General features: G+C 44.4%; 8 protein-coding genes across 8 annotated transcripts; 4 read left to right on the forward strand and 4 right to left on the reverse strand.

Annotated features, from left to right (window-relative positions):
• Nucleotides 1-721: 721 nt before the first annotated feature.
• On the reverse strand, nt 722-1,657 carry AK88_05072 (uncharacterized protein; the record flags this gene model as incomplete). Its single annotated transcript, XM_012482674.1, has 1 exon — nt 722-1,657. One exon carries the CDS (start codon nt 1,655-1,657, stop codon nt 722-724), a length of 936 nt encoding a protein of 311 aa, XP_012338097.1.
• Nucleotides 1,658-3,101: 1,444 nt separating this feature from the next.
• On the forward strand, nt 3,102-5,282 carry AK88_05073 (uncharacterized protein; the record flags this gene model as incomplete). Its single annotated transcript, XM_012482675.1, has 4 exons — nt 3,102-4,358; nt 4,436-4,816; nt 4,942-5,061; nt 5,208-5,282. 4 exons carry the CDS (start codon nt 3,102-3,104, stop codon nt 5,280-5,282), a joined length of 1,833 nt encoding a protein of 610 aa, XP_012338098.1.
• Nucleotides 5,283-5,815: 533 nt separating this feature from the next.
• AK88_05074 (uncharacterized protein) lies at nt 5,816-9,853 on the reverse strand (the record flags this gene model as incomplete). Its single annotated transcript, XM_012482676.1, has 1 exon — nt 5,816-9,853. The coding sequence occupies one exon, from the start codon at nt 9,851-9,853 to the stop codon at nt 5,816-5,818; it is 4,038 nt and encodes a 1,345-aa protein (XP_012338099.1).
• A 766-nt stretch (nt 9,854-10,619) lies between these two features.
• Nucleotides 10,620-11,431, forward strand: AK88_05075 (ribosomal protein L13; the record flags this gene model as incomplete). Its single annotated transcript, XM_012482677.1, has 2 exons — nt 10,620-10,708; nt 10,882-11,431. 2 exons carry the CDS (start codon nt 10,620-10,622, stop codon nt 11,429-11,431), a joined length of 639 nt encoding a protein of 212 aa, XP_012338100.1.
• Nucleotides 11,432-12,762: 1,331 nt separating this feature from the next.
• Nucleotides 12,763-17,317, forward strand: AK88_05076 (uncharacterized protein; the record flags this gene model as incomplete). The annotated part of the gene is made up of 3 exons (XM_012482678.1): nt 12,763-16,576; nt 16,727-16,815; nt 16,964-17,317. 3 exons carry the CDS (start codon nt 12,763-12,765, stop codon nt 17,315-17,317), a joined length of 4,257 nt encoding a protein of 1,418 aa, XP_012338101.1.
• A 711-nt stretch (nt 17,318-18,028) lies between these two features.
• AK88_05077 (T-complex protein 1, theta subunit) lies at nt 18,029-21,369 on the reverse strand (the record flags this gene model as incomplete). The annotated part of the gene is made up of 2 exons (XM_012482679.1): nt 18,029-19,660; nt 21,250-21,369. 2 exons carry the CDS (start codon nt 21,367-21,369, stop codon nt 18,029-18,031), a joined length of 1,752 nt encoding a protein of 583 aa, XP_012338102.1.
• A 276-nt stretch (nt 21,370-21,645) lies between these two features.
• On the forward strand, nt 21,646-24,585 carry AK88_05078 (uncharacterized protein; the record flags this gene model as incomplete). Its single annotated transcript, XM_012482680.1, has 1 exon — nt 21,646-24,585. One exon carries the CDS (start codon nt 21,646-21,648, stop codon nt 24,583-24,585), a length of 2,940 nt encoding a protein of 979 aa, XP_012338103.1.
• A 253-nt stretch (nt 24,586-24,838) lies between these two features.
• Nucleotides 24,839-26,749, reverse strand: AK88_05079 (uncharacterized protein; the record flags this gene model as incomplete). The annotated part of the gene is made up of 1 exon (XM_012482681.1): nt 24,839-26,749. One exon carries the CDS (start codon nt 26,747-26,749, stop codon nt 24,839-24,841), a length of 1,911 nt encoding a protein of 636 aa, XP_012338104.1.
• Nucleotides 26,750-26,910: the final 161 nt, after the last annotated feature.

A 26,910-nucleotide genomic window follows, 5' to 3' on the forward strand; every position in this document is an offset into this window, starting at 1 on the left:
TTTTTTTTTTTTGCAACCATTTGGCGTCCCTTCGCTTGCTTTTTTACCTGTTTGCTCTTTTTTTTTTTTTTTTATTCACCATTTATAAGAAAAAAGTTGGCAACATTTTCAGGCAAGCCTTTTTATCTCACTTTGTGTGAAAAATTGCACTTTTAAAAATTAATGAAAATGGGGAGGTGACGCTGTGGTGGGCCCCCCCTGCCCAATTGGTAGTTGTAAACCCGTTGTATGTTTTGTTAAAATGAACTTCCGGTGTAGGAACGTTTTTTAAAAAAAAAAGAATGACACTCCGAAGTGAAGCTCATTCGGGTGGCTACTGAGAACAACAAAAAAAAAGTAACTTCAAATAAAACAATCCGTAGTTAAACCAACGCAAGCGAAACCACGTCAAATAAATTGGTTCCCGTTGCCCATTTACATTCGCCTGCGTACCACACGTTATCGCCCACGCCGAGTTGACCCCACACGTAATGTGTACGACCGACCAGGGCAGAAAATGCATATAAGCGCTCACACGAAATTATGAATAAAGCGGTACATAAAACGTGCAAATGAGTAACTATAAATAGATAGGCAAATGCATAAGCAAACACGTATGAGACAGAACGATGCCTCGTGGTGACCGCGGGACGGGGAAGTTTTCACCCACCTCCAATACACGCACTTGTTGGATATCACCTACGGGAAAGCACGTGCCAACGGTAGAACGCGCGTGAACCCGCTACCTCCCAGTGCTTATTCGCTGCGCCAGGAGAGCAACGCACACAGTACTCCTAACCCCCTGCAGTGCGGCGGCATTTTCATTGCAAAGCTTCGGCGTAACGCTCAAGCACTTCAAAACAGTACACGGATTTATCTTCTTAAAAATTAGTAACTCCTGAATTTTTTTTAAAATGGCAAGGAAAGGTTCATCAAAAGAGTTATATTTAAAAAAAAAAAATAGACATAACAATACGTTTCGCACCTCCTTCACATCCACTTTTTGTATAAGTTCTCCAACAGCTGTTACATGTTCTTTTTGAATCACTATCTTTTCGTTCTTGCAGAAAATTTTTAAAATAATATGTAGCCCCATTTCCGTGAGTTTCATTTCGGCGGATCCATTCTTTAGCAAAGCATTTTGAAGCAAAGCAGTAATTTGTTCCATTTTTTTTTCATTTTTTGTTTTTTCTGCACAGTAGTATAAAGCTATATGCGATAAATAGTTCAGGCTCTCTAACTTATCTTCTAACAAATCCCAAAATAAATTTACCAAATGGGTAAAATTGGGATCAAACGACAAGCTATTACAGTAGGCATGAAGCATAACAACCAACTCGTCTGCACTGAATGAGTTTCTAATTGTTTTCACTCTGTCGTAAACTAACTCCCATATGTAATGATTATTCATTTTCCTTTTGTTAATATCCTCACATGTGTGTGCCAACGCACTGTTGTTCATTTTTGATATACGTCTTAGAAAGGCGTCTTCTAAATTGTAAGATTCTTCCGTTTCTTTTATGGCTTCTTCCTTCCTTTGTTGGAAATAGGAAGTGAATGGTGCTTGTTTCTGCCCACTGAGTAGAGCTCTGTTTATGCCTTTCCAATGCCAAGCGGGCCGAAGGAATGTCCTCCTCCACAGATAAGACATATTAACAAGGGGGCGAGGGGTTCCCATACTGGGCGTATTTTTGTATCGTGCACAAACTATTTCGCGTGACCAGATTCATACACCCTTAGTTGTACACTTACGCGATGTACAACTTACTTTCCCAACGTGTGCCTTTCCTGATGGCAGGCCTTAAAGAAATTCTTGGACAGGGAGGGGGGCAGCCAAACAGGGTAATATATATATGTGTATATAATGCATCATACCCATTAGCTTCCTCACCCCGCTCAGCACATCCCTAGCAAAGCTCCCCTCATCGCTGCACGCACGTGTAGGGCGCCAGCCGTTGTTAAATGCTCAGAGGGGAAAATCCTTTTCTTTATTTGTTCTCCCCCCCAAAAATGCCATTTTGCGTAACTATATATATTTTTTTTTGTGTGTGTGCCCACTATGTTTTTGATATGCAGCTGATTTACGGGGGAATTTCCTTCCCGTTTCCTCGTCTAGCAAAACGCAGCAGATATACTCTTGGGCACGTGGTGCGGGCTCACAGGTTCGTTGTCAGTGCTGCCCACACCACAACTGTGCTTTGCTCGTTTGGCTTATTTCTTCCCCCGAACGTGTGATGTTGCCGTAAAAATGGGGCACCACGCAGTTGTTCAGATGGTCTACCCTTCGCGGGTATCCCAAAAAAAATATATATATATATGTAATTTTTAAAGAATGAATAAAAAAAAAAAAAAAAAAAAAAAAAATTAATTAAAATAAACAGAGCAAATCAAAGTACGCGCAAATAATAAAGCGGTCTGCACTTCCACACAGGTGCGAACTCGACCAGGCGCTGTCCCAACCCATGCGCGCAACCCTGCCCCGCCCTACGCGGCGCCGTGAGGGCCTACCAAAATTGGAATGAGGGAAAACATCCCGACTTTTTCAGAGGTAGTATAGTATAAACAGTCTCTCCTCCAACATCGTTAATTTTTGTTACGTGACAAAATTAAGAAAAAAAAAAAAAAAAAAAAATTAAGTCGCATGGCTCCCATTACAAGTGATATGTTTCGCGTAAGAACAATAAATTGGAACGAAGAAGGAAGAAGGAGAAAAGGACGACCACCAACTCTATACTTATCCTTTCCGCGTTTTGTACAAGGGATAAGCGAATTTAAGAGAATGTGGGGGTTACCCCTCTCGTCCCGGCACGCATTGCTGTTTTCCATTTTTTAAGGCCAAAAAGAATTCCTCTTTCTCCAGCCTTTATTGGAGAAGCGCTGCTAAAAACGAGTCCGCAAATGCGTCCTTCGAGGGAGCATGCATCTTTATATTTTTTTTCCCCATTTGTGCGGTAGATCTATACAGAGAGTGAAAAGGTTTAACAAAGCTGTGGCGCTGATATTCAGCCGAAGTGAGAGGGAGAGGCAGCACTTCTGACGTGAGACGCCTTTCCCAGTTCCGTCCTTTTCTGTTCTCTCTTTTTTCATTGGGAGGTACCAAACTTGAGCTACCTCAAATGACCATGAAAAAAGGGGGAAGCGGTGGAGGACCAGGACAAAATGGAGGAGCGGGACGCAGTGGAGGTGGTTGCCAAATCAAAAAGGTGACCTTCCGAGAACCCCCAGTAGTCTGTGAATTTAGTGAAAATGAAAAGCATGAGTTTGATGAAGAGTCTTGTGAAGAAGATGAAGCGAATGATTTTTTTTTGGACGACACGGAGTTGTCATCGCTGATGGAAAACTTGGACCCAACAGATTTTGGCATTAAAGAAAAACTAACTGAAAGTGAAAAGAAAATACTCATCAGGGAAATTTACGGAAGACTCGGTTCTAACTCTTCGTACTCTACGTCTTCCCAAAACGAGAGGAAGGGCAAGAAGAAGGACAAGAAGAATGTTATTACCCTTAGGCTGGAAAATTCACTGGAGGAACAGCCAAAGGGGACACAAGAACACACAAAAAGTTATGCTAGTAAGCAGAATGGAGAAAGCGAACTCTGGGAACATGACCTAGACAACACAAGTGAGACGAACCACAAGACGATGGATGAGCAGAAGAAGAAAAAAAAAAAAAAAAAAAAAATCAAAGGAAGACGGAAAGAGGAGGAGGAAGACCCCATGGCCTACCTCGATGGAGACTGTTACTTTCCAGATGATGGGTATGATTATGAACAACACTTAAAGAGTATAAGTGCCAATTTTGTAAGTGCAAAGTCCAAAGCAGAAAATAACTTTTTTGAGGTGAAGCCTACAGATGAAGAGGAAAGAGAGCTGTTTAAAACGTTCGAAGAGGACAACTACGAAGAACTCAATGATAATTTTGTGTACGAAGCACAGGATGTGAATGGTGAGGATAAGTTGGATGTACCAAAGGATCTCATTTGGGGTACCCCCGACTGGAGTTTCCCCATGGGCGGTGCCAATGTCACTTATTTGACTGCCGATCCGATGCAGCTAAACGAGATGAGCGACAGCCAGAACGGAGACAAGACCGACGCGGAGGTTAGCGATGTGGAGGCAGATCGTTCTGCAGCGAATCACCACCCTCGTAGTGGTAGTGTTAGCAGCGACAGCGGAGATGAAGGAAGCAACCCGGAAGAGAACGGATACGTCATCTTTGATGAAAGTACACACCAAAAAGTCTCCACATATCAGAAGCAAAAACAAAAAGATACAGACGCAAAGAATGGCGACCCGAATGCACTAAAGCTAAGCGATCTGGTCAAACGGGAAATGCAAAAAGTTGAAAACAAGAATTTAAATGAAATAAAAAATATACTTGTAAAAAAAAAAAAAAAAAAAAAAAAAATCGTACAGCAAATAATACAGATAATACACTTGTCCACGTAAATGTAGAGGACAAGATCAAAATTTTGCAAATGTTAAATTCACAAAAAGAGGAAGAAGGTCATCGTGGGGGGGAGGGTGCTGAGAAGGAGAACTCCCGTTCGGACGCATCCGGGGAATTTTCATTCTCCTCCTCCGATGCGTCCTCTTCATCATTGTCATACGATTGCGAAACAATCCTCACGACAAAGACGAACACAACAAACCACCCTTGCAAGTTAGTTATCCCTAAGAAGGTTTCTACCCCCGCCTCTGCCAGCCTGCTGATTAACCCTCTCCCTCATGGTAGCGCCAACCCGAAGAGGAAGGACAAGGAGAAGGAGAAAGTCAGCGAAGAGGCCAAACTGGAGAGCTACCTAGTCCTGGAAAATGTAAGTAGTTCGCCCGACGGGGTGAAGTAGAGCACAAGGGAGACAAAGCAATGAAGAGAGAAGTCACTGTCTCCTGCGTCAAACGCCCATGTGTTAACACTCTGCACACCGCGTACTAACCGCTCACTCTCCTTCCCCACCTGCAGATAAACACCACGCGCGGCAAAAACGAAACCCCGGAAGAGAAGAGGGAGCGCAAGAGGTCCGTCAAAGAGGCCCAACGGCTGAACAGGAAGATGAAAAAGGAAAACGCACTCCTGATGAAGGTACGCCCTGTTCGCCCTCATTTGTCTCCCTGTGTGTTTATTGCTTTTTGTCCTGCACATTTTTTCGCTGCATTTTTTCGTTACACTTCTTTGCCACATTTTATCGCTACACTTCTTTGCCACACTTATCCCCCCCCTCCCCGCAGAGCGAGAAAAAAATGATGAACAAGAAGAGCAACCCCTTCGACATTAGAGATAACGTTAAGTACATTAAACTGTGAGGTGGGATCCCCTCGGCACACGCCGCTTTGAGGATTTTTGTACACCTCGGTTGAAGGACGCAGCCGAGTGGACGTGGCGATATGGTTAATCACGCCTTCGCTGCACTGGCGAAAAAAGCGCCGTCCTATTTGTTTCGTTTGGCCTGGTTATTTTGTTTGGTCATTTTTGCTTAGCCATTGTGCTTGGCAATTTTGCTGGGCATTATTTTACAGGCTTTTAATTTGCCCTTTTTCGTGTTACCCCGCTTTAATTTCCTTTTTTCGTCGCGCATATATAACCCCATAACTCCTTGTGCTTGTTAAAATGGATTTCCCTGAAATACCTTTCACGCTTTTCACTCCTGGATTATCCACATGGAGAAGAAAAAAAAAACAGTTACAACGAAACAACAGTCTTTTTATAAATTTGCCAAAGTGGGCGTCTAGCCCAAGAGCACAAATGGGAAAAAAAAAAAAAAAACATAATAAGGACAAACTGGCCATGTATATACAGCCACCACGCACCAAAAAAAAAAAAAAAAGGTAGCTTCCCCCTAACAGCTGTTTTCCTCACAAAAGGGGACAATGACTTTCACAAAGTGGTCCTTAATGACGTTATAATATCTGTCTTCCTCACGAAAGGTCGCCTCATCATCACTGCAATCCCAACACGTTTTCACAATTTTGCCTGTACACACTCGTTCCATAAGTTCATTTTCGTCGAACAATTTTTGAATAAATGAAAAATCGCCCAGCGTTTTATTCACATGATAAATGACTGTTCGGATGAATTTTTTGTTAAGAGATTTGAAGAAGTCTTGGGGCGCGCATGCCACAGTTTTTTTATCCCTTAGGGGGGGGAAGCTGCTCAAAAAGGTGTGGTAATAATATGCGTTCTGCGCTTCGTCCGCTTTGTCCACTTCACCCACTTCGCCCACTTCGCGAGGGGGATCCCCCTGTTGTGAGATGGTTTCACCACTTCCACTCCCCTCTCCATCACTCACAGAACGGTCACTGCAATACGTCCCCAGCAAGGAACACACGTTCAGCTTGGAAAAGCATTTATAAAAATGCTGATACAAAATTTTAAAGAGAGTGACAACTTGGTCCCTCTTCAGCTTGTGGACCTTACTGGTGGTGCGTTCCCTGAAGTTTTTTCTCTTCTCGGTGCTGGTCTCTGCGGAGAAACGTCTTCCGTGATCGCTTCCACGGTCACCACTGCCACGGCTGTGCATACTGCCGCTTCCCCCCCTTCGATCTTTGTCGCCCCCTCTTTGGGGGGACCCAGTGGAGACCTTCCTAACGCAGACATCCTCTACACATGTCGGCAAAATTTTGCTGAAAAAGACGCGAGAAAAAACCTGGTCAAAGTGCATGTCCAAGGGTTGCCTCTTCCCTTCATCCCCTTTAAAAAATAAATTGCGCCTCTCATACATCACCTCCATTTGGGGACTCAAATAGACCCCCAGCTGCCCCTTCAAATGAACATAATAAATGCACCTTTCACTGGCTTCCTTTCTACCTATTTTGCAACCCAGCCTGCTGCGCTTTGTTTTCTCCTCACTGGGGGGAGAAGCGGTGCCCCGGGAATATTTACTACGGTAGGTGCTGGTCTTTATTCCTTTTCTTTGTTTATCGCCTTTCTCATTTTTAATATCAGTTTCTGGTAAGTATTTACCGGGGGGAGATTTTACCCTCTTCCTTTTCTTCACGACATGTTCATCGTTTTGTGTTTTTTCTGTGCGGGTTCTTTTCTTCTTCCCCTTGTCGGATCCCTTTACATCCCTTCCGCATTTGTCCCTTGTCTTTTTTTTTGTTTCCACTTGGACTGTTTTTTTTTTTATCATGTTTTTTTTTTTCACCTCTTCGATGAGGACGTTAGGATGAGAAGGATCCTCACTTGGAGGTGCTGTGGTAGACGCGGTAGGATGGTCCACGACTGGTCCATTTGGGGAGTCCTCCCTAGCCTCCTCCTCTACCCTATGTTTAACCATCCCCTCCCCATTTCTGCCATTCCTCTCTGGGCCGTCATCCAGTTTGAAGTGCTTTTCCAGTTGGGGATCTCTTCCTGATTTTATGTTCCTCTTGAGGATTATTTTTACTGGTCTCCTTTGCGCGATGGGGCGTGGATGGTTCGCTTGATGGGGGAGCTCCTCCCTCTCCGTTCGATCCAACTGCCTTTCCTTCTCCACACGCTTCCTGCGCCCCGCCGATTTAAAAACAAACCTGAACAGCTCATGCGAGAGGAACGACCCGTACCTAACATCGCACATTGAACACAGGGATGTCACAATTTTTCTCATGTTCCTAAGGGGAAGCTTTTCCAGCTCATCCATTCTGACCCTTCGTAAAAAATGTCTTATCCTTTTTGCGCACCTGTAAATGAGCCTCATCTCGCGCGCTTCCGAAATGTCCTTCGTACTCATCGGGGTGTTCGCGGTGATACTGGTTCTGGCACTGGCGCTGGGCTGAAGCCCGACCTCTCGACTTGTGTCCGGATTGACCTGATCAGCGTTGTCGCTGGAGCATTTGTCCACACCGCACATGTGCCACTTCAACCGGACCAAGGTTGCTTCCTCCGTGGAAGTGTCCCCCTCCAAGTAGAACCTCCGTAAAAATTGTACATAAAATCGGTGCAGAAGTTCGAAGCGCTTTATGTGTACCTCCCTACGAATGAAGTGGGCGCTGCTGTAGTTGCCCCGCTCCCCTCCGCAGGAATCTCCTCCCAAATACCGACTCCACTCAGTAAGCTGCTTCACCTTGAGATACTCGCCAAGCATATTTATTTTGTACTGCTGCCTCGTGAACTCCCTGATGTGGAAGTAAAATTGTATTTTCTCCTTTTGCTCAATCGTGTCCACCGCGTCGTTAGCCGCGTCGTTGACCGTGTCGTTGTTGCCCATGTCGTCGTGCACCTTGCCCATTTTGCACCTGCTCTTTTTTTTCCCAGTGTACAAAAGGGAGGAGTAATAGTTGGAGGTTTTTCCACTTGGGAGAGGTTCCAGACAGGAGGGACCCACCTGCATGACCTCTCCATGAGAATAATTGAAGTCAGCAAAACGGACGTGGCTCCAAACATACATATCCTCATCTGTACTCACACATGAGAGGATCGTTTTTCTTCCTTCAGGTAAAAGGGTGCGCATAATTCTGTTCAAGCTTCTTATCACGCTTTTCTTCCTTTCGCATGGAGCATGTACATAGACTTCTCCCCCTTTCGAATCACTGGGGGTATTTTTGTACAGGGGGAGGTGACCCACCAAGTTGAAATGATTACAAATGCAATTCCTATCCGGTTTATTTGTCAGCGTAGAAATATCTTCTCCTGCCCTTCTGTTTTCTTCTTTAGTGTTGTCTCCCCCGACCATACACCCACGGTGCTTACCCCCCCTTAGCTTATTAAGGCTGCAAAATATTTCTTTATGAAGTGTTTTTATCCTTGCCTTTATAGTGTCCACTTTATGTGTGTTGTCCATTTGAGTCTTGTGTGTCTCCCTCGGTTTTGTTTTCTCTCTTTCATATGTGACGTTCGCGGGGTCATTCGAATTGGAGTTGTACCCCCACTCACATTTTGTCCTCCACCAATCGTTCACATAATCGGAGGTCGTTTCACTGGGGACGATTTCTCTTTCGAATTGCCTTCCGCTAATGTCACTTGGAGGAAGCGTTCCATTTGGCCAACCCTTCTGCACATTTTGAGGCTCCCCATAAGGCACCTCTGCTAAGTGGTATGGTACACCCATTCCTCTCCCTGTTGACTTCTCCCCTTTGGGGTCGTTTGAGCAGGACACATCATCTCTCCTCTTCGGGGGATCCAGCCCACTGACACATGTGCAGTCATTAAGGCTACATTCCTTCCAACTTAACTCACACCCTTTTGAGGATGCCTCATCACTTGTGGTGGTGGTGGTGTGTTTTATCCTTTTTATGCGTTTAGGGGTGGAGTCATCTGGGTGGGAGGGGCCACCACGTGTGCAGTGGTTGTAGCTTTTTATCGGTCTTCTCCTACCCAATACACTACCCCTAGTCGTCCTGTTATTATTCAACTCCAAAAAATTAACACTCGGATGCGAGCAAATGTAATCTACCATTGAGTTCAAAATGGACCTGTACTTTATGTGGTACTTGTCCAGGTGGTCCGTTTGGCTCTTTTGAGGCGACACGTTGGGGGGGTCGGTGACATATTCAGTACCCGCGGGGGCATCAGCCCTTCCACCATCCTCTTCGGCATGTTCACGGGCGTCCTCGCATTTGTCATCGTAATTGCCCTCGCATTTGCCACCCTGGGCGGGGCACTTGTCCTTAAATTCCTCCCTCTCCACGGACAACAAATACTTTACAATCGAGTGCACATCGTCGCACTTCATGTTGACCACGTGAAGGGGTTCGCCCAGGGATGCCTCTAACTGTAGGTCCTTCTGCGTAGATTCACTTCCGCCTTCGCGTTTGTGATTATCACATGGGGGTATGCTAAAGTTCTCCTTAGGTTGGTCATCATATATGATGGCACTGCCCTTTTCTTCTTTATTTTCATATTCCTCTTCTCCCCTTTTCCCTCTGGGGTTATTTTCCTCTTCGTCCGTTTTGTTCATACCGTGTTAGAAAATCCACTGGGGGGTCGCTTACAGGGGTCACAAGTGGACACGCGCTGGCAGTCGTGCAGCAGTCATATAGACGTAACACACGGGGGATCTCACAAAAGTGCACCTCTACAGAGGTTCCCCTCTGCCCCATTTTTTATAATACCTCGCTAGCTTTAAACAACTACCGCTCATGTGCAAACACTTTTCACCTTGGAAGCCTCACCCACACCGTTTCCCTTTTTATATACCGTGTAATATATTCATGCGACGCTTTTTTAGGAGATGCAGAAGGACGTCCCCTTTTTTGTGCACGCACCTTGGGGGTAAACTTATGCCAATTTTGCCTCGTCCCGCTTCTTCCCCCCCAACACGCAGAACGGCATGTCAGAACTCAGCGGGTGCACATCCACACGACCATCCTACTTAATTTGCACCAGCACAGGTACGCACAAGGGTACGAAAAAAAAACAAAACAAAACATAATAAAAAAAGCCTCACCATTAGAAGGGAAGTACCCCCAAAGGATAAGCCGCCTCGCAAAGGCTTCCCTTTTGTGGACGTTTCGAAGGTTTAAAGGAAAAGCGAAACTTTCAAAAAAAAAAAAAAGGGGTTGACCATTTCCCGAACAGGTGAGGAGAACCTGCAGAAAATATTTCTACACAATTGGAGTTATTTCCAATTTAGTGTCCCTTCGCCCTGCCGCCGGGCTCGCACTGGGCCAAGTGTTTTTATTACACTTCCCACCCTTCCCTATTCTGCGGACCAACAATGAACGATGATTAGGATCAGCGCGCGTAGACTGGCCGGGTACCCCAAGGCCTCCTTCCACGAGCAGCATATAAATCCCTTCTCGAATGTGCAATGGTGAGTGTGCGTCACAGCTGTGTAAAAAAGGGGTCAAATTTTGCTGCATAAGTGACCCCACAAAGTGTGTAGAAGCGTGTTGCAGAGTGTAGAAGTTAGTTGAAGCGAGTTGAAGCGAGTTGAAGCGCGTCGTGCCGCCTCATATCGCGCCAAAACTTCCCCCCCCCCCGCAGGAAAAGTACCCCCTTCCTCAAGAAGAACATGCCCAAGACGGATATCTTCGCAGAAGAACACGTGTCACAAAATGCCATCAGCGTATTTGACAAGGAGAAGGGAAACTGGTTTGTCATCGACGCGTATAATAAAAGCGTTGGAAGTCTTAGCGTGTGCATTAGCAAATTGCTCCAAGGAAAGTACCGAGTCGATCACAACCCTAACAGAGTAAACAGCAGCAGTGTCATAGTCGTAAATGCAATTCATGTGAAATTCTATGGTCATACGTGGGACACCAAGGTATACAAATTTACCAGAAAGAGTCACTCCAAGGGACCCAAAATTATAACCTGTAAAACAGTTTTTGCTAAAAACCCCTCCATGATTTTAAACTTAGCTGTTAAGAGAATGCTGCCAAACAATCGACTGCGTCAATTGTATTACAGGAAGCTCTTTGTCTACCCGGGGGCCATCCACCCCCACTGGGGAATACCACAGGTGGTCGTGCCCAAGAAGGACGTGGACCGCGTTGAGGCAAACCAAGTCCTCAAGGCATTCACAGTCGTCTAAAATGGGGGAATATCCCCCATCCCCCCTTTTTTTTTTTTTTTTTTTTTTTTTTTTTTTGGTATAAGTACTTGACAGAAAAAAACAGATAGCTCCTATTTTTTTGAAAGGAGCACCTAGGGGGGTCCTTTTTTTTTTTCCTGCATGGAGCCCTTCATATATTTTGAATTTTGCCCCATGGAGGGATATTTCTACTTCTAAGTAGACTCGCACAAAGCGGAATGACAAAGGGGCAGTCAAAGCCAACACGCTCTACCCCCCATCAGGCAGTGTGCGTGTTTGGCCTACCGAACATCCCATTAGAGCGCAACATCAATCGCTTGTTGTTAATCCACGCAGTTAGCAAAAAAAAAAAAAAACAAAACAAAAAAAAAAAAAAAACGGAAAAGCAACGATAGGAAGCGGCTTAAGGAAACCTGTGAACGGATATTTAACGGTTTGGGGGAGTGCCCATTTTTTGCGACCGTCCCGAAGCGTGCACGCCCTTGTATGCGCGCGACGAGGTTTGCCTTTTTTTATTGGCTCAGCAACTCTGGGAAGGCGCGCACCGTTAGCGCGTTCGCGCGCAGGGATTCCTTTGGTCCGCTCGATAAAAAAAATAATATGTTCGCGCTTCATTCAGTTCGCCTTAACGATATATTTATAAACTCAGTGCTCGTTCCTAGCGCATATTTATCCGTTCATCTGTTCATCCACTCATGCACTTATCCGCTCATTGACTTATCATCTTATCCACTTCTCTGCCACCTCTTTTCCCCTTTGCGCTACCCGGCGCGTGGACCATCCACTCATTCACCAGATCGCTTCACCCACAAATTGTACAGGCGAATGCGCGCGGACCGGTTTTTTCCCTCTCCCACGCGTGAAACATAGCATACTATATATATATTCATGTCACCTGTACAGTGATTATACCACTTTGCTTCATGTAAACTGATTTGGAAACAACAAACTTGTAATTGTCGCGTTTTAACAAAACCAACCCCCGGAATGTTAAAGAGAAAGGACGGGAGGGGGTTGATAGTGCGCGCGAGTAGCTTTTGTTTTGGCAGTGGGAGGGCGTAGTGGCGCGTTTTTGATCCTACGCAAGGCGCGCGCGCGTACGAGGGAGGGTGATTCCCTGGACATATGCTGCTTCACAGGGCAGCTTGTTATATGTGATTGCCTGTGGGACATATATATTACTGTCCGCCCACAACTAGTCGCTTTTCCCCACACCAGTCGCGCTGCACTAGCCGCTTTCCACAGTAGTCGCTTCCCCCCACGATCCCCGTTTTGAACTTGTGTATACCTGTACCCACTTCCAAGTCCCCGCTTGAACAAAAAAAAAAAAAATGGCACTGAAGAGCATCAACATCAGCGGCAACATCGATTGGTGCCCATTCAAAGAACACAAGAACTACCTAACCTGTTTCACCTCACAAAACCTTCTGTACTCCAACAGCAGCAACCTAAACAACTACGTATACCTTCTCGACATTAACCTGAATAATGATGGAAGAAATTTAGAGATTGTAAGTAAGCTAAACTTTGAGGAAGCATTGAAAAGTGAAAAAAGTGGGAAGAAAAAAGGAACTAATGAATATGTAACTAGCTTCGAATGGATAAACAGTAACAGCTTTGTTGAGTCAGACAGTCCATATGAATTTAGCAAGGGAGTCATAGTAGGAGGATTAACAAATGGTGATGTAATTTTATTGAATGCACAAAATTTATTTGTAGAAAAACCAACCCATGAACAGTTTATATTAAGCAAGGCAAATGTACATGAGGGTTCCATTAATTGTCTCGAATGTAATAAACACAAAAACCATTTAATAGCAACAGGAGGAAATGACGGACAATTATTTATTACAGATATTGAAAATATTTATTCTCCAACTTCCTATGATCCTTATTTAGATAAAAATAATTTACAAAAAATTACTTGTTTGAATTGGAACCAAAAAGTATCTCACATTTTGGCTACCTCCTCAAATAATGGAAATACAGTTATCTGGGATTTGAAAATAAAAAAAGCTGCTGTTAGTTTTAGGGATCCACATAGTAGAACAAAAACTTCCTCTCTTGCATGGCTAGCTAATCAGCCAACACAAATTTTAGTTGCATATGATGATGAAAAAAGCCCTTGCTTACAATTGTGGGATTTAAGAAATGCAAATTACCCCATTAAGGAAATCATTGGACATTCAAAAGGGATTAACGACATCAGCTTCAGCAACATAGACACGAATTTATTAATTTCTTCAGGGAAAGACACAACCAAATGTTGGTACTTGAGTAATAATAACTTTGATGTGTATAATGAGGTCAACAATTCTGCTAATAATATTTACTCCAAGTGGTCTCCTTTCATTCCAGACATTTTTGCTTCCGCTACCAACATGGACACCGTTCAAATTAATTCCATTAATAATGGTATGAAGATGAGTAGCAATTATGTCCCCAATTTTTATAAGAGGGATGCGGGGATTACGTTCGGCTTTGGTGGGAAAATCTGCTGCTTTGACAATACCGCCGCGATTATCGCCAAGGCGGGACAGCCGGACGGTAGCGGTGTGAGTGGCGTGAGTGGCGTTGGTGCGGATAGCGGTGCAGATGTTGGTGCGGGGAGCGGCGCCACTGAACATAAATTCCCCATCAAGTGCCACATCTATTCCACCGACATGGAGCTCATTTCAGAGGCAGACAAATTCGAAAAATACATCGCCAGCGGAAACTACTTCGAGTTTTGTGAAAGTAAAATAGCCAAGACGGAGGACGAATATGAAAAACTCACCTGGAGAATGTTGCAACTCCTGTGTACGTCACAAAAGGAAGGAATTGTGAAGCATCTCGGTTATGACATGAACGAAATTGTACACAAAATTGAAGACAGCACGGGAAAGAAACCAGGTTTTATTTTTAACAAATTCGATGAAGAGGAAAAGGAAAAAATGTTAGCGAAGAAAAATTCCTCCTCCAATTTATTGGCTCATAATGGCACCATGGATCCGTCTGTAGCGGGATTAATGGCGACAGGGGCAGCAAATTATAAACATATGAATAATGGATTTGTGGCTGGTGGTGCAGGGGCCATGGACCCGAACATGATGTACACCGGAGCCGCGTCCCCTTCCGCCTCCGCTGCGGCTGCTACCTCCCCCATGGTGGTGGACAATTTACAGAGCTTCAACTCCTCGTTGGATGTGGACCCAGAGAAATTTTTTAGGGAGCTCGGAGAGAAGAAAGAAAATGAAGAGATCAAAGAGGGGGAGAAGCAACAGAAGGGAAACAAAGGGGTAGAAGATGCCACATCCAAGGGAGACAAAAAGGGAAAGGATAAAGGGAAGAAAACAGGAAAGGGAACATTTTCCAGTTTAATAGGAGGAGTGATGGATGAAGAGTACGATGATGAAGATGGGATGGGTGCAAATAGCACACTTGGAGGTAGTAAAGACGGCATAATGGGTGGAAGCAAAGATAAAAACCAAATAAATGATATGACCAATTGGAATTCCGGTATAGAGTCCATCATTAAAGAGTGTGTCTTGGTAGGAAATATTGAAACAGCAGTAGAGTTATGTTTGCACAAGAATCGAATGGCAGATGCTTTGTTCCTGTCCTCCTTTGGAGGTGAACAACTGTGGCACAAAACAAAAACGTTATATATTAATAAACAGAACAGTACCTTTATGAGGAGCTTGAATTACATTTTGGATGACCAGCTAGACCTCCTAGTTCAACGGATCGACCTCTCCTCCTGGGGAGAAGCTCTCTCAATTCTATGTACATACGCATTAAATAAAGCCAACTTTAATAACCTCTGTGAAACATTAGCCAAGAGGTTACAAAATGAAAAATTCGATATAAGAGCAGCATCCATTTGCTACCTATGTGCTTCTAACTTTGATCAGACCGTACAAATCTGGAATGACATGCCCTCCACACAAAATTCCCTCCTCAATGTACTTCAAAATATGGTGGAAAAAATGACCGTCCTAAAAATGGCCATAAAGCATAACATGTTTAATGCTATTATGAATAAAAAAATTAATCAATATGCAGAGCTGTTGGCTAATTCAGGTCGATTGAAAGCTGCCATGACATTTTTGTGTTTAACGCAGGAAGACCAAACTGAAGAGAGCCTCATTTTGAGGGACCGTATTTTCAACAGTGGTGCTCATATGCTTTGTCGTCAGGTCAAACCTCCTATGTCCCCCTTCCAAGTGTTACATGTAAAATCTACCGTTGGGGGGATGCTGCATCACAATTATCAACAGGGTAATCAGAGCCCACAATTTAAGTCCAATGTTATGGGTAGTAGCTTGAACCCTAATCAGTCCAAAATCTTTTCCCCCACTAAAAGTGCCACCTCCATGATTATCCCCCCTCCGATGCCCAGGCAAATGACAGGACAGATGCAAATGGCCAATCAGTCCATACCTCCACACTCCACTCACATGGGTTACTCTCCCATGCCCGCCACCAAATTCAACACACAAGTTATAAGTACTCCTCCATCCCAACGCGCATCCTTCGCAAGCACATCAAATAAAAATTTCCCTCTCGGCAACGTCAATCCAGTGAAGCCTCCATCCATTAGCACTATGTCTTCCTCATACATGGGGCCCCCCTCAGGACCACCACCACCCTCGAGTACATGTCCAATTGGCACATCTCCCCCTTCCTACGCTTCCATGTCTAACCTTTCAAATTATATCCCATCACAGGGTATTAAATCAGACCAGGGCGATCAGAAGCAGACCACGCCAACCCCAGTTGGTGTAGGCGGACCCATGTTCTCCACTCAGTCCTATGCCAACCAGAGACGAATTCAACCCGGGGCAAATCCTCCACCTGTTCCTCCCACACCTTCACAAGCCAACCAAATGAACAACCGTAGTTTTCCCTCCATGCAAAATATCGCACCTGGCCCCCCCCCTGTAAATAGAAATTTGCCCGTCACGTCTAATCAGAATAGTATGTCCTTCCAGCAGGATAACTCTGGGCAGCAGTTTCTCAAGAGGGAGTCCATGGATCAGCAGACTCCTTACGGAGGGGCAGTGAGCCCTCCCGGCATGCAGCCAAATAGTTTTGGCACCTCTTTCCAGGACAGTACGCACAAGGTTGGACTAGGCGGCCAGTCGAGCGGCCCCCCCTCATCAGGTTAGCACCGTGTATAGAGTACTGCATTAATGGTTCATGTAATCACTTTTGCAGCGATGTGTGTATATATGCATGCAGCGATGCGAGCTGCTATATATATGTGTGTGTATCGGTTCACTTGGAACGCACCCCCCACTGTCCCATCTGCAGGCCTCAGTACGACATCCCCAATCGCCGGCGCACTGACTGTCACCCCCGGAATGCCGGTCCCATGGCCAATCCCCACGACCACTCAACAGGTACACGAACAGAAAAAAGTGTGATTGTTCGGCATTGTTAGCCGCATCGCGGTGTAGCCGCCCTAATTAACCACATTTCTCCCTCCCGAGTGCACTTTTATAATACGCTTCCCTCACGCACCTGTCCCCTCCCCCCCCCCTTGCGTAGCTTGGATCAACGACCACCTCCACGGCGAACGAAAACAAAAAGATACAAACGGCCACGAAGGAACAAAATGGCGTGTTCATGGGAAGACACAACGTAGATAATGTTAAAAAAACAATAAGCAGTTTTCTAAATGGGTACATGTCACAGGAACCAATAAAGAAAAAGGCAGAAGACATCTCCATCAAGGTGCACGAGCTGTTTGATAAGCTCGACACTGGGTCGTTTAATGAGCAAATAAATGACAATATTGTAAATATGGTTAACGCACTTAATGCGAATGACTTCAGGGCAGCCAATAAAATTCTAGTGGACCTAAGTAGGAACTTGTGGGACGGAAGCAACAAGTCATGGTAAGGAGGGTCGCCACGCGTGCCATTGTAAACGATGTGTATCGTAGAGCATGGCATGGGCTTTTTTTCCCCCCCCTATGGGATAATTTGTTTTGTAATTTCCGCCACGCAGCTATGTAATATAAAAGGTGTGAACTAATGATCTTTACGAATTTTCCAATTTTCAATTTTTTTTTTTTTTTTTTTGCAGGATTATGGGCCTCAAGTGCATTATACCAAAATGATGAAGCAGACCAGTGTGACGTATATATGACCGTTGCGCCATGTGATGTAATTTTTTTTTTTTGCTCCATTGGATTCCCAACCCCCCACAAAAGACTGCTTAATTAAAAGAAAGGCAAATGACTTGCCCCCCGTCTTGATATGGGGGGTACATGGTCGTACAGAAAACCGCATTCGATTTTTAGTTCGCCGCAATTACGCCGCGTCACTGTTGTATGTATATATATATATATATATATATATATATATATATATATGTATGTATTTTTTTTTTTTTTTTTTCCACTACGTTGGATAGTGCTAAACTTATCCTGAGTTTCCTTCAAATCGTGTAAAAAGGTACACATATAAAAGTAAAGGCGTCGCGTCACGTGGTGGCCACGTAATGGCGCCTCCGCAAAGGCGTGAAAAGGACAGCGGAGCAGTTTACCGAGCTGCATGGGCAAGAAGCGTAGCTCATCCGCTTCGCGGCTTCACCGCTTGGGCGCTCCCCCTAAAAGGTGTCGTCGTAGTCGGGGTTTTTGTCGCGCGGCTTTGGGCCGCCGGCGGGCTTGGCCAGGATAATCTGGTCGATCTTGAGAATGGTCTGGAGGGCGTCCATGGCTAAATCGATAGCATACTTCTTGCACTTGAGGTTATCATATATGCAGTTATCCTTGGCGGAGGTGATAAAAGAGTCCTTATTTATATTTACACAAGCATCGGTGTTCCCCTTATTGTGTTCATTAATAAGTTGGTTCAGGACATCCGTGCTGTTATACCCACAGTTAGTGGCAAGGATACGTGGAACAACGAGAAAAGATTCTGCAAAAATTTTAACGCTGTAATTGTGTACACCCTTTAACTGTTGAGCATATTTTTTAAGTCGTTCACATAGCTGAACTTCGATACAACCCCCACCATACACAAAAGTATTTCCTTTTATGGCGTTTTTTATAGCATTTATTCCGTCATGGATACATCTTTCCACTTCATCCAACAGATTATATGTGGCCCCCCTTAGGATAATCGTACTGACCTTTTTATTAATCGAATTAATAATGGTTACTTTTTTGGAAGCAATTTCAGAGACATATATGGAGGAGGCTTTTCCAATTTCTTCTGGTTTAGGAACTGCTAACTTCACAAGGGAACTTATGTTAAGAAGTTTGCACAAACGTAGGGTTTCAAATTTGGAAGGAATTTTCAATGTCATAATTTGTTCTGCATCACAAAAGTGTTGTGCTATATCTGAGATGGCTCCATTAACAATGATCACATCTACTCCTTCTTTTTTTATACTTGAAATAATTTTTTTCATTTGTTCTTCTTCCCCTTTGGTGAAGTTTAGTAATTCTTGTGCGTTGTTAAGGAGTACTGTCCCTTTGGTCTCCGTCGTAGCTGCTTCCAATCCACAATTAAGCACAATGACATTTGCATTTTCTTTCCTCTTAACAATTCCATGTGTATCCCTAGTAATTACCATCCCCATAATAAACTCAGAATCGATTAAATTCCCTCCATTCAATTTCGATATTCTAATATTGTCCACATCAAACAGTTCCACTTTATCTTCTGGCATGAGAGTAGCTATACATTGAGCTAAAAGAGTAGTTATAAACTCATAATTGTTTGTAAGATTTTTCGTGACCATAACAGATTTAATAACTTTTTTAATTTCTTTTTCATCACAGAAATTTTCCATTTTATAAGCAACCAATTCAGATGAAATGATTCTCTCGATTTCCTTGTATCCTAAAATGAACCCACTCAATATATCATTTATGTTAAATCCTTGTTGAATCAAATGGCTAGCTTTATCCAACATCTCCGTTGTTAAGGTAAAAACGTAATTTGTGAAATCTCCATATTCATAGTTCATCGTCTCTGAAAGCTTTTTCAAAATATTTACCACTGGGTGATTTATCTCTAGGTCCTTCAGGATGGTGATACAGTCACTGGACACCACCTTCTTGTTGATGTGGTTAATGATTAGCTTGTTCATACTCTTGGGCCCAAGGGACGTCTGAATTATCCCGCAAATTTCTTTGCACGCCTCGATGTTCTTCAGGATTGCGTCTTCGTTGTTCTTCACGATCCGGTACCCATCCTTCAGGACGGAGTTGAACCCGTGCTTGTTTGCGAACTGAGGGGGCAGGCGGAGCAGTGATGTGAAGCGGTGAAGACGGCCACGCGGTGAAGAAGGCCAAGCGGTGAAGAAGGCCAAGCGGTGAAGAAGGCCAAGCGGTGAAGATGTGAAGTGACGTCGTGGGGAGGCATGAACAAACCCGCGCGGGTCACCTCAACTGGCACACAACACTATGCATGCTCAACATGGAAGAAAAACACATTTTAGCGCGTCTTCAAAAAGCACTTACCATTTTTTTTTTTTTTAATTATCTTAACGAGTGTGTAGTCCTCACAAGGGGGAGGTGGCTGGGAGACAAAACGTAAGCGGAAGAAACTCTTCTCTGCGTGTGTATTTATGTGCACAGCACAACCGCTACATCAAAGTTCGGTTTGCTACACTGTCAAGTTATGAGGAAGCTACTCCTGATGGGACTTTTTCCTCGTGACAGACCTTCCTATCACTTCGCAGCACGCGGAGAATTTGAGCGACACTCTTCTTCTCCCCCACAACGCTTGGAACACCACATATACACGTATGGCACAACATAAATGTTACCTACGCACACAAGTAGGAATATCTGTATAAAGGGGTATATACTTTTTCCACCGGGGGAGTTGCTGCTACGCGCTCGTCTCTCCTGATTTGTTAATGTTTTCTCTTCCGCAAGATCGTCCGTCGGGAACAAAAAAATGATGTGAAGCTTCCTCACAGTGGTCTCTTCCTATGCCATCGACTTTTCACGGATTTGGTACGCTTTGCAAATGTTCTGTATTTTTTTTTTTGTTTTTTAAATTTTTTTAAGATAGAAAAAAGTTCATGTTTTTTTTTTTTTTTTTTTTTAAGATAGGAAAGTTCCAAGTGTTTTTTTTTTTTTTTTTTTTTTTTTAAGATAGGAAAGTTCCAAGTGTTTTATTTATTTTTTTTTTTTTTAAGATAGGAAAGTTCCAAGTGTTTTATTTATTTTTTTTTTTTTTTTTTTTTTTTTCTTTCCCCTCTTTTTTTCCCTTTTGTTTTTTTTTTTTTTTCGCCTTTTTGTAGGGCGCAAACCCCGGGGTATTCCTCTAAGTCACAGGGATGCGTGCACCGGCTGTGGGGGTAAAAAGGCAGCTGTCACATGTTATATATATATAAGCGGATGTTTATATCGCCCACATTGCGCTACCACATGTGGTACCCCTTTTACATACACGTGTCGGCTTGCGCAGAAAAGAAAAGAGATCCCCCACCCATTGGCACACAAAAAAAAACAGGAAAAATAAAACGGGTATCCGCATAGGTGCTACGGTGCGTTGTGGTAGCCGCCCTGTTTTTTTCCCCGCCCCGCTGTCCGTTGGATGACCTCCACAAGGAGTGTTCCCCAAAGAGGAAAAGGGGGCAGCGGCAAGGAGGGACCCTTTCTCCAGTCCGTGGTTGAAAGTTCTACACGCAGAGAAGGCTGCATCCAGCGAAATGTAGAGGCAGAAAAAACACCTACGTGGCAGCATGGCGAACATGAAAACGCCCCATTGTGAGAGCTCCCACGAGTTGAGGGTGTCACGGGCGTGTACCTGACCACAAAATGGTCGTCCGCATGCAGTTTTTTTTTTTTTTTTTTTTTTTTTTACTTCATATTTTTGCCCCTCGGCATTCGTCAAAAATACTGGACCTCCATTTGTCAATTTGATTTCCGGCCTATTGCCAAATTTGTTTTGCTCCTTTTTTTTGTGAGAATTATTTCCCCCCATTTTTTGCGGGCCTTTTCACTTTATCTTCAAGTTTTTTTTAAAGCTCCACCTTTCTCCCATTTGCGATGTCCCCTCACATTGAAGTCGCTGCAACGCTACGAAAAGTGGTGCCCCGCGTGAGGCGAACCTCTTCTCAGGGGCAGCTGCTAATAACCAGGTGATATAAACGCGACATATAATATATGTCGTCGCACGAGAGTGTAGCTTGGCATGTCGAGTGAGGGGGTCGCTTGCTATCGGCTGCGCCACCCGCTGCCCACTGCCAACCCTCACAAAATGAGTGCGCAAATCAGGAAAAAAAAAAACCTCCTTGAGAGGGAAACAAAGCTGAACAACTTGGCACAAATTTTCCACCGGAAACTCGAAACGTTGCTCATATACATAAGGGTTCCAAAGAAGAAACAGGAGAAGCTATTCTTTAATGATTTTTTTAATGTAGAGGAGGTTAGTGCTTATATAAACACCGTTGTAGACGATGAGCAGTGTGTTGATGGGATGCATGACAATCATCTGGACCACGCTGGTGGAAAGCCCTGCTCAGGGGAAAGCAGCCTCAACCTGAACGCAGACAATGAAATAAAAAGCAACAAAGACATTTTCATAAAAAATTTACTGATCTTCCTGAACAACCTAATCGTTCTGTACTTCTCCAAGAGTAACCTAATTGATGTTTGTATAAATCGCAGGAGCTTCAACAAGTGTGGCTTCTATGCATGTGACAACGTATTTTTAAACGCCCCCAACAAGGGCAAATACAAAATAGACGCAAAAAGTAAGAACATTTACCTCAGGGAATATTACGACTTGTTTTGTTCCGCCAGCTGCATGAATTACAACCTGCACCTGCTCAAAGAGATTGCGAAGAATGCGAAAAATGCCAATAACGCCAAGGGGGGACCAGGAGGAGCAGGAGGAGACAAGACCAACCTTAAAACCAAGTGCCAATTAATATATATCATGTTCTTAACCTTCTTCCCCATTTTTAAGTTTCATGACATTAATGTACTCCTCAACAATTTAGAGCTCGTGTACATTCAAAACCATAAAATTTTTTTCAAGTCCGGGAAGGGAGAAGTGGTGCAGATGGATGGAAAAGACAAGGGGGATGCACATCACACGCACGAGAAGAACAACAAGAAGAATAATGCAGTGAATGGTGAAGACAAAGTATGCACCATTAGAACGGTGAAGGATCAAGTTAGTCAGAAAAACCATCAGTTGAAAAAGACCCTCTTTCCAATCATCGTGGAGAAACAGGACGGCTGTGAAGACAATGAGGAGGAAATTACCGACGAATCCCCCCAAGACATTTCTTCTAATGACAAAGTTATACCTAACCACGTGGTGAGGAGTGACCACCCACAAGGGGAAACATCCAATGAGCGAGATGGAAATAAAATGTTAATTCTTCCCCTGGTGGAATCACTCAGAGATTATACCCAAGTGAAGACAAAGGAGGACCATCCCACCAAAGAAGAGGGGGATAATTATACAAAAAAAGAACAGGGGAAAAATAATAAATGTAAAAATGTAAGATTTAATGAAGACGTACAAACGTATGAGTACTTCAAAGACGAACGGGTCGATGTGTATAGTGTGGCTAAGACCTCCATGGAGGTGAACCACGAGGGTGCTGCACAAGGGGAGGATTCTCCGCCAAGTGAGGATATTATTACGTATAACGCTTCTCAATCGGGTGACGCTTCTAAATCGGATGAGGACGATCATGGGGGGAAGGTTGACTCCGGTGAACCAACACAACGGGGTGAAACTACCATGAGGGAAGAGCCAGCTGAGGAGACGAACGGACAGTCCGTCACACTTCAAGGCGCTAGTGATGAAGAGGTGAAAGAAGAAGCCGCTCGTGAGACGGAACCCCCCGATGGCGAAATGGCCAAAGTGTATGAACAAGTCAGGCAGTCCATTTTTACAAACCATAAACACTTCTTTGAAGACATCCTGACAAACAACCTTTTCGATTCGAACAAGGTTATCGGCTTTGACTACGAGGGGGGGGAGCAGGAGGACAAAGAGAAGCAAGCTGAACAAGTGGAGGAAGAGAAGCAGGTGGAACAAACGGAGGAAAAGCAAGTTGAACAGGAGAAGACTGAGAAAGACCTCCGGACGTGCGCCGCGCAGCGGATGAGCGAAATTAACCTCAAGCACGACCGGGAAAGGAAAGGGAGGAGGATCGTTTTGTTGAGCTCTCCCGGAGGAGGGGGAGCCACAAGGGGGATTCCCCAGGCCAATGAGGGTGGCGGTGCACCTGAGGAGGATGAGGCCGAGTCCGTGGGCGCAATGAGCGACGTGGTGGGGAGAGAAAAGGAAGACGCTACTTCACTTGATGAAGAGAAGGAAGACGCTACTTCACTTGATGAAGAGAAGGAAGACGCTACTTCACTTGATGAAGAGAAGGAAGACGCTACTTCACGTGATGAAGAGAAGGAGGATGCTGCTTCACCTGATGAAGAGAACGAAGATGCTGCTTCACGTGATGAACAAAAGGAAGACGCTGCTTCACCTGATGAAGAGGACAACGAGAAGCTGCAAAACCTGTTGATGGAGAAGAAGAAAAAAATCAGCAAGCAGTACGACGAGACGTTCAATAGGTGCATGCCGCCGTTCCTGTTCTCAGGAACAGACGGCGACAGCGGAGGAGAGGAATGCCCCGAAGATCTCCTCAATGATAAGGACGAATCATCGGATGACGAAGAACAAGTGCAGCAAGTGAAGGGACAAAATAAGTACACCTACAGCACCGACAAGTGTAGCGCGTACGAAGACATGTCCCTTTATGTAGTCCTCTGGGATATCCTCACAGGGATCATCTCACAGTATACATTTTACTTCTTCCAAGGAAGTGAATTCATTATCCCCAAGTGTCTAACTGAAGAGGAGCGAGACAGAAAAAACGAGTTCCTGAGGAATGTCTCACAGCATATGCCTAGAACTATCCACCCAATCGCGCCCACCATCCTTAACGTCTGCCAAACATTTTCCTTTGGAAAACCCCTACTACCATTTAAAAAAATAATATACGAGTCCATTATCTACGTCATTGCAGCGGCGCTTGCACGACACAAGGTCGAATTGATTCCTTCCGGAGAAATGGAAAACGTCCGGAAGGCGGAAGAATTTCTCATTTTGGAAAATGGAATGGATGAGGAGCAGCTGGAGGAGTTGGCGATGCTTTTTTGTGAACACTTTTGCCACTAGGGTGGATGAGTGTGTGAAGCGGAGAAAGGAAATAATTTCTCCACTCTATCCCCCTCGTCATGCCACTCTACACACATGTTCAAAAATCGCAGCGAAACGATACTGTTTGAGTGGCATTTGCTTTATTTTATTATATTTTTTTTTTTCCAATATGAGCACACAGTTTTTGTGCATCATGTATTTGTATGTGTGGGGGGGCGGGGGTTCAACACTGAACGGGAGGACAGTGTGACTGCCCCTTCCCTTCGTGGGACTAATCGGTGAAGTGCATCCAGTAGTTAACCACGAAGAGAAGGAGAAGCCTACTTATCGGAAGAACACTGTGATATATTTTACCCTCAATGGTGATCACAAAGGAGACAAAGCTACTGAGTGTGCAGTTGGAGGCTGCCTCTTCCCACGTTTGTTTCGTGGCGCACTTCAAGTGCTCATCGTGGGGGAGGACTCTCGAGTCCGCTTGGCCTGAACTACTTTGACCCTTCTCACCTTGTGTATGGTGTCCATCGTCTTCCTCTTTTTTCCCCTGTTCATTTTTTCCCACTGGATGATTATCCCCCCTTTTTTCCGTACCCCCCAACTTGCTGACGTCCCGTTCTTGCCCCTCCTGGCACAGGTCGTCAAATGATAACATGTCGCCATGCGCATTTCTAACCAGCGTGGATAACTCCCTCATCTGCGCACACACCTTTTCACACTCCATGTTGAAATGCTCTGAAGGAACGAACGGCCCAATTGGTAATAGGTCGCAATTCCAGTCTTCAAAAAATAGGCTAACACACTCCGAAAGACGAATTCCAGGCGCATAGGTTTTGAAGGCATTCTTATTGTTGATTAGTTCAGCGGGCACTGGACACTCCACGTCAATTCCCCTCTTCCCCCTGTTGGAAAAGTAAAATTTCCTCGCCACATTATTCTTTCTGCAGTTAATGGTCTCCACGTAGTTCCACCGCCGCATATCTTCACATCTATCTCCTTCGCAATTGAACCGGAGGAGCGAGCTCACCTGTGGGTTCTTCTCCATCACCCCTCCCATGGCCAAGTCGAAGGAGAAAATGGAGTACGTGCCCCCCAACTGATCCTTTGCAAAGACATGCGCAGAGAGACCCCCAGAGGAAAAATCCCCACGAGGAAGACGCGCATGGTAACTCATAATAGATACCTTATCTCGATGAGGACATTGGTCATACAATAATTTTTTGTACAACCAAGGGATTCTACCTTGCTCCAAATGATTATCACATTTTAACGCACAAGCCAAGTGCATGTTATTTATATACACTTTTTTTTTCCCCCCCCCACCCTTCTTCCCATTTACCTGTGGATGATGATCAGTATATGTCTCCTTGTAAGCGGAAAGGAAATTATAAAAATGATTATCGCTGTTGGTGTGGAGTTGGTAGTCCGTCCCCAGGGTTACCCTTCCATCACGAATTCCTTCCCGATTAGCCATCTGGTTATACTTCTTATTTATAAGGCCATATAAATTTAGGAGTCCCTTATTTGTATGCACGTGGTTGTTTACACGTATGTTATATGCAGGTTGTTTATTTACCCCTCTACCATAAGCCACATGACCAAAATTACTTATTTCGATCACGTGCAGGGGGAGACATGGCATGTCTTTGCTCAACTTATCTACTCCACAGGACAACAATTTTGAGTACATCCTTTCTTTGTTCATAAAAAAAAATAAATTGTAAACCCCTTTCTTAAGTTGGGGTGAAAACGCACTTAATATATTTCCATCCAATTTGCAGGGCAGGAGAAAGCTTTCCCCTTCTCCGCTTATCTGCATCTCTACCTTCCCCTCATGCATCGTTCTGTTCGCTAACACAACATTCACCTTCTCTTCACAGTGCTCATATATTAGAGATGTATAGCTTTGCACCAGTAGGGTTTTTCCATCGTGTCCAAAAATGGATTCTGCTTCTTCCCTCTTTATATTGCTCTCCCGTCTCCTACCACTCCATCCTGTGTCCTCATGTCCATTCCAACCACGCTCTTCTATTTTGTTCCTCCCCCTCGGGAATTTCATCCGTTTACGTGGAGAATCCACACAAGAATCACTCTTCCGTAACCCCCCCTTTTCGTTCGACACACTACACTGTGCGAAGATGTCCTTAATTTGGCTCCTCAAAATATACGCAAACTGGTTGTTTTCCATTTAAGGCGTTGGTTGAAGAAATGAGAAAAAAAAAAAATGGCGCTCGGGGCAGGGGAAGATGATGTCCCCACGCATGCGGTGTTGTCCACTGTTGTGAGTTGCTATTTAACTATGCAAGTAGGAAAATGAGATAAGCTCATCAATTTTTTTTTTTTTTTTTT

The sequence above is a fragment of the Plasmodium fragile genome (assembly GCF_000956335.1).
Source record: "Plasmodium fragile strain nilgiri unplaced genomic scaffold supercont1.92, whole genome shotgun sequence".
NCBI lineage: Eukaryota > Apicomplexa > Aconoidasida > Haemosporida > Plasmodiidae > Plasmodium > Plasmodium fragile.